This window comes from Corylus avellana, chromosome 5, assembly GCF_965113065.1.
Source record: "Corylus avellana chromosome 5, dhCorAvel1.hap1.2, whole genome shotgun sequence".
In the NCBI taxonomy this organism is placed as follows: domain Eukaryota; kingdom Viridiplantae; phylum Streptophyta; class Magnoliopsida; order Fagales; family Betulaceae; genus Corylus; species Corylus avellana.
The window spans coordinates 25,716,523-25,721,179 of NC_142494.1; the positions used below are offsets into that span (position 1 = coordinate 25,716,523).

Consider the following 4,657-nt stretch of genomic DNA (forward strand, 5'->3'; position numbering starts at 1 on the left):
CTTGTGGACAAAATCTTGGGCATGTTTGTAAGGAGTGGATAACCCTCTTTTATTGAACTAGTTTTATGAGATGAGTTAGGTCCACAAATTTCTTCATGGTATCATAGCCTACCACAAGACGAATATGACCACACTACTTGCTCCGTGACAAAGACTCAGAAAAATACTGGCCTGCAAGTGAGGGAAGGTGTTGAGAAATATTATCACATTGCCTGTAGACAAGATCTTGAGCATGTTTATAAGGAATGAGTAAGAGTAACCCTCTTTTATTGAACTAATTTTATGAAATGAGTTATACCCACTAATTTTTTAAGTTAAATATAAGTCTTTTTAAGAATTTTTTACCATAGGGGCTAACCGTTATTTTGTTTAGTCCGATGTGTGGGTGCTTTTAAAACGTAGCGTTTTTGGTTTTCTTGAGGCTAATTCCTTCATTTTAGAAAACAATCCTACCCTTCTTCAATTTATCCCCACAAAACTAGTTTGTATTTCCATTAACTCCCCATTTCTCCCCCATATTTCGCATCCAAACGTACCAAGCCCAGTGCCCACAGACTAATCCAAACCTTCTCTCCTCTCACAACCTACCAATGCTCCAAAATCTGTCATCCCACTTCTCTACATTCCCTTCTTCATTCGCCCATTATTCCTCACAAAATTACAGCCTTCCCCAGCCATGGCTTCTTCAGAAGAGACACACTACCCGAATATCTTGCATATCGACCCGACCCAAGAGAAAAACGGCCTCCAAGAGCGAGAAGTCGGAGGCTGAAGAGCTGGTCCGGGTGCTGATGAGGAATATGAATGGGAAAGAGCCACCGTTGAGGACTCTGAGTAAGTACGCGAAGGTTGTGAGAACTGAGCACTGTTTTCTTCTGTTTGAGGAGCTTGGCAAGAGTGACAAGTGGCTTCAATGCCTTGAGGTTTGCTTCTATAACTCTTTACGGAGATTTTTCCCGGCAATTTAAGGTTCTGGGTCTTTCAGATTTTTTTTTTCTTTTATATTGGTTGGTTATTATGATGTTTCTGTATGGATTACTGGATTAGGATAGAACTTATTTGTATGGTATATTCTAACTGGGGTTTTCTGTTTTTTTTTTTTTTTTTTCCAAAAAGATGAGAGAAAAGTGCCCAAGTAACGTTCTTAGTTAAAGTTTATGAATTTCGCAGAGCCATTCTATAAAGGATGCTTAATGAAACTGTGTGAGTTGTGTATTTGGTCACACTGTATTTTATATACAACAGTTGCACTTAGTGTGTTAACATAATTTCATAGTTCAGAAGTATAACGCCACTGTTTTAAATTCTCTCATTAGACCAACTCTGTATGACTCAGCGAGTTGAGTTCAACTCCAGTGGCTTTCCTTATAACTAGGTTAGCTAGAATTAAGTGGGTTCATGTAAAAAGAAAACAAACTGAAACCACGACATAGTGGTTAAAGCGTGTTGCCGTTTGATTTTCGATACATATGTTAAAATGTGTTGTTGCTCTACTTACAAATGCCACATTCAGGTGTTCAGATGGATGCAGAAACAACGATGGTACATTGCTGATAATGGTGTTTATTCGAAATTGATATCGGTTATGGGTAAGAAAGGCCAAATCCGGATGGCCATGTGGCTTTTCTCTGAGATGCGTAATAGTGGGTGCCGGGCCGACACTTCTGTATACAATTCACTCATCACAGCCCACCTTCACTCGCGGGACAAAGCAAAGGCTTTGGACAAAGCTCTCATGTACTTTGAAAAGATGAAAGGAATTGAGTGGTGTAATCCCAACATTGTAACATACAACATTCTTTTGAGAGCTTTTGCTCTAGCTCGGAATGTCGAACGTGTTAATGCTTTGTTTAAAGATCTTGATGAGAGCATTATTTCCTCTGATATTTATACCTATAATGGCGTCATGGATGCATATGGGAAAAATGGGATGATTAGAGAAATGGAAGGCGTGCTTTCTCGCATGAAAAGTAATCAGTGTAAGCCTGATTTAATCACTTTTAATTTATTGATTGATTCGTATGGGAAGAAGCAAGAATTTGATAAGATGGAACAAGTGTTTAAGAGCTTATTGCGCTCCAAGGAGAAACCAACACTGCCTACATTTAATTCAATGATAACTAATTATGGGAAGGCGCGACTCAGGGAGAAAGCAGAACATGTTTTCAAAAAGATGAGGGATATGGGATACAGCCCAAGCTTCATCACTTGTGAGAGTCTTATCATGATGTATGGATTTTGTGACTGTGTTTCTAGAGCTAGGGATATATTTGATGGGATGGTTCAATCTGGGAGGGAGGTGAAGGTTTCAACCCTTAATGCCATGCTTGATGTTTACTGTATGAATGGTTTGCCAATGGAAGCTCATATGCTTTTCCAGAGTGCGAAAGGTATAGGTTTAAACCCAAATTCATCAACTTATAAACTTCTTTACAAGGCTTACACTAAAGCCAACATGAAGGAGCTTTTACAGAAGTTGTTGAAGCATATGGACAGAGATGGTATTGTCCCTAATAAGAGGTTCTTCTTGGAGGCTTTGGGAGCTTTTGGGTCTGGACCAGCAAGTACGGACATTACAAGTGCCAAGACTGTTGTCAGCAGTCCACATGATAGTTCAAAAACATAGGTGGGAGAAAGTTGCTAACATGGCTTGTCTATTCTTTTGATCATTCTTCAATTAAGCTGAATTGAAGCAAATTTGTATATCAGAAGGAATGATTGCCAGGTGTGGCACCAGATTACTGGACTTCTGACGTGATTCAGTTTTCCAATAATATGTGGTATGTATTTATTGCTTTTCCTTTCCTTCTTTACCATTGTATTCTTTGATATGCCCTTCCTGACTCATTTACATAAAACTTTTTCACTCTGTATTTAGTTTCAAAAACTATTACTTGCCTAACTTTTAATGTTTCATGCTTGAATTGGCTATGTACTCTTTTGGCCTTTTTTTACGGTTGTAGTCTTATATGTTGATTCTTCCCTTATTATGTAGTGCTTGATTCAATAATTTGGAAGTTGTCAGAGGTGGGAATGATTTGTACAGTCCTAAGACGGGGCAGCCAAAAAAAAGAAGGTTCATCTATATGGAGTGTTCAGGATGATTCACAAACTCTTTGCGCCATTTCATTATTTAATGTATAGAGCTGGGATATGTGAAAATAAATCTTTCTTATTACTATAGAATTTGGTGGTTTTTGTGGCATTACCATGGTCACTTGCAGAAAAACTCTCCTTTTTCTATTTGGAGCCTGGCCTAATGTTGATTTGTTCATGGAAAATATTCAAATTGGCAAATTGAAGGAGTTATGTTTAGTTTTATGCCCGATTTTTGAATTTTTATATATTGTGTAGACTACAACACATTTATCCCCAAGTAAGATATGCAACACCTTTGTTGCACTACACTGCACCCAATGTCATTTGTACCCCCCCCCCCCCCCCCACACACACACACACACACACACACACACACACGCCCCGTGCCACGAGTGACTCCACCGCCGTCGGAAAGCTGACATGACTTGGCCGCTGCTCGTTCCTCAAGCTCAACGCCTTGGATTCCCATGTCCAAACCCTGCCACTTGCCCTCGTAGTTCTATAAAACCGAGCCTGGCTGTTGAAGAGCTTATAGTTGTTTGGTCTCAACGAAAGCCATATTCGCTCACTGGCTTTTCCTCTTCTCCATCAATGCTTACCCAAAGCATGTCTCCACTAAGCAAGAGGTTCAAACTCATTCTAGTTGTTCTTTTATTGTTTGTTGAAGCTATTTGATTGACTTTTGCTTTTAAGCCTCTGCGATAATCTATTACTTGGTGATGCATCTTAGTCTCTCGGGTTGTTATCAAAATCTTACTTTGGAATGACTAATTATATCAATAATAAACCCTAAAAGTTCTTGGTTTGTGATAATTATATTCATTATTAACCAAACCCTAACACAGACTTTATTGCTCATACATGATAAAATTCCTAGAGTATTGTTATCATGTAGATTTCGTCAAATCCTATTCGGTGGAAATTTAGATGGTATTGATGTTAAAGTTGGGTTTGGATAAATCTGTTTTGGGCTTTATTTGATGATGAGAATGTAAGGTTTTTAGTCATTAATTAGGGCTGTCCCGCCTCACTAATATAATTGCTTTTGGTTTGTTTTGGTTCTCTCGTCCTTGGCAGAGTCTCTCTTTCTCTCTTGCCAAGAGATTACAAGTCTGGATGGCAGTTGGAGAAGGAGTGGGAGGAAGCAGAGAAAGCAAGAAAGAGAAATCTAGCTTTTGGAGTACATGATGTGGATGAATGGGGTGTAGACCCTGGCGATGGAGACGACAATGATTCGTTGCCTTTTGTATATTTCATTTGTAGGCAGCCTTTTGTTGATCTTGGGCCACAGTGATGTCAATATGGACAAATCGTGGAAGACATTGCTAACTGGTTTCAGGAGGTGGGATGTCGAACATGTAAATTGGGAGCAAATGAGGCGGGTCATGGGCTCGCAAAGTTGGCGGCTAATGTAATCACTGATAGAATATGGATGGAGAAGACCCCAGTAGTATTCATGATATTGTACTTTTAGAGCAATTTGCTCTTCTTGTTTAGAGTTTTTTGCTCTAGATGATTTTTCTGGAATGAATAAAATTGTATTTCCAAAAAAAGAAAA

General features: G+C 39.0%; 1 protein-coding gene across 3 annotated transcripts; it reads left to right on the forward strand.

The window, feature by feature from the left end:
* Positions 1–499: 499 nt before the first annotated feature.
* Positions 500–4,657, forward strand: EMB2453 (Tetratricopeptide repeat (TPR)-like superfamily protein). Of its 3 annotated transcripts, XM_059593459.2 has the most exons (4): positions 500–923; positions 1,514–2,626; positions 2,710–2,780; positions 2,996–3,321. In XM_059593459.2, exons 1-2 carry the CDS (start codon positions 591–593, stop codon positions 2,624–2,626), a joined length of 1,446 nt encoding a protein of 481 aa, XP_059449442.2. In that variant the 5' UTR covers positions 500–590; the 3' UTR covers positions 2,710–2,780; positions 2,996–3,321. The 3 variants fall into 3 exon arrangements, with proteins under 3 accessions (XP_059449442.2, XP_059449441.2, XP_059449440.2); XM_059593458.2 differs by lacking the exon at positions 2,996–3,321 and adding an exon at positions 4,177–4,657 and having other exon boundaries at positions 1,514–2,780; XM_059593457.2 differs by having other exon boundaries at positions 1,514–2,780.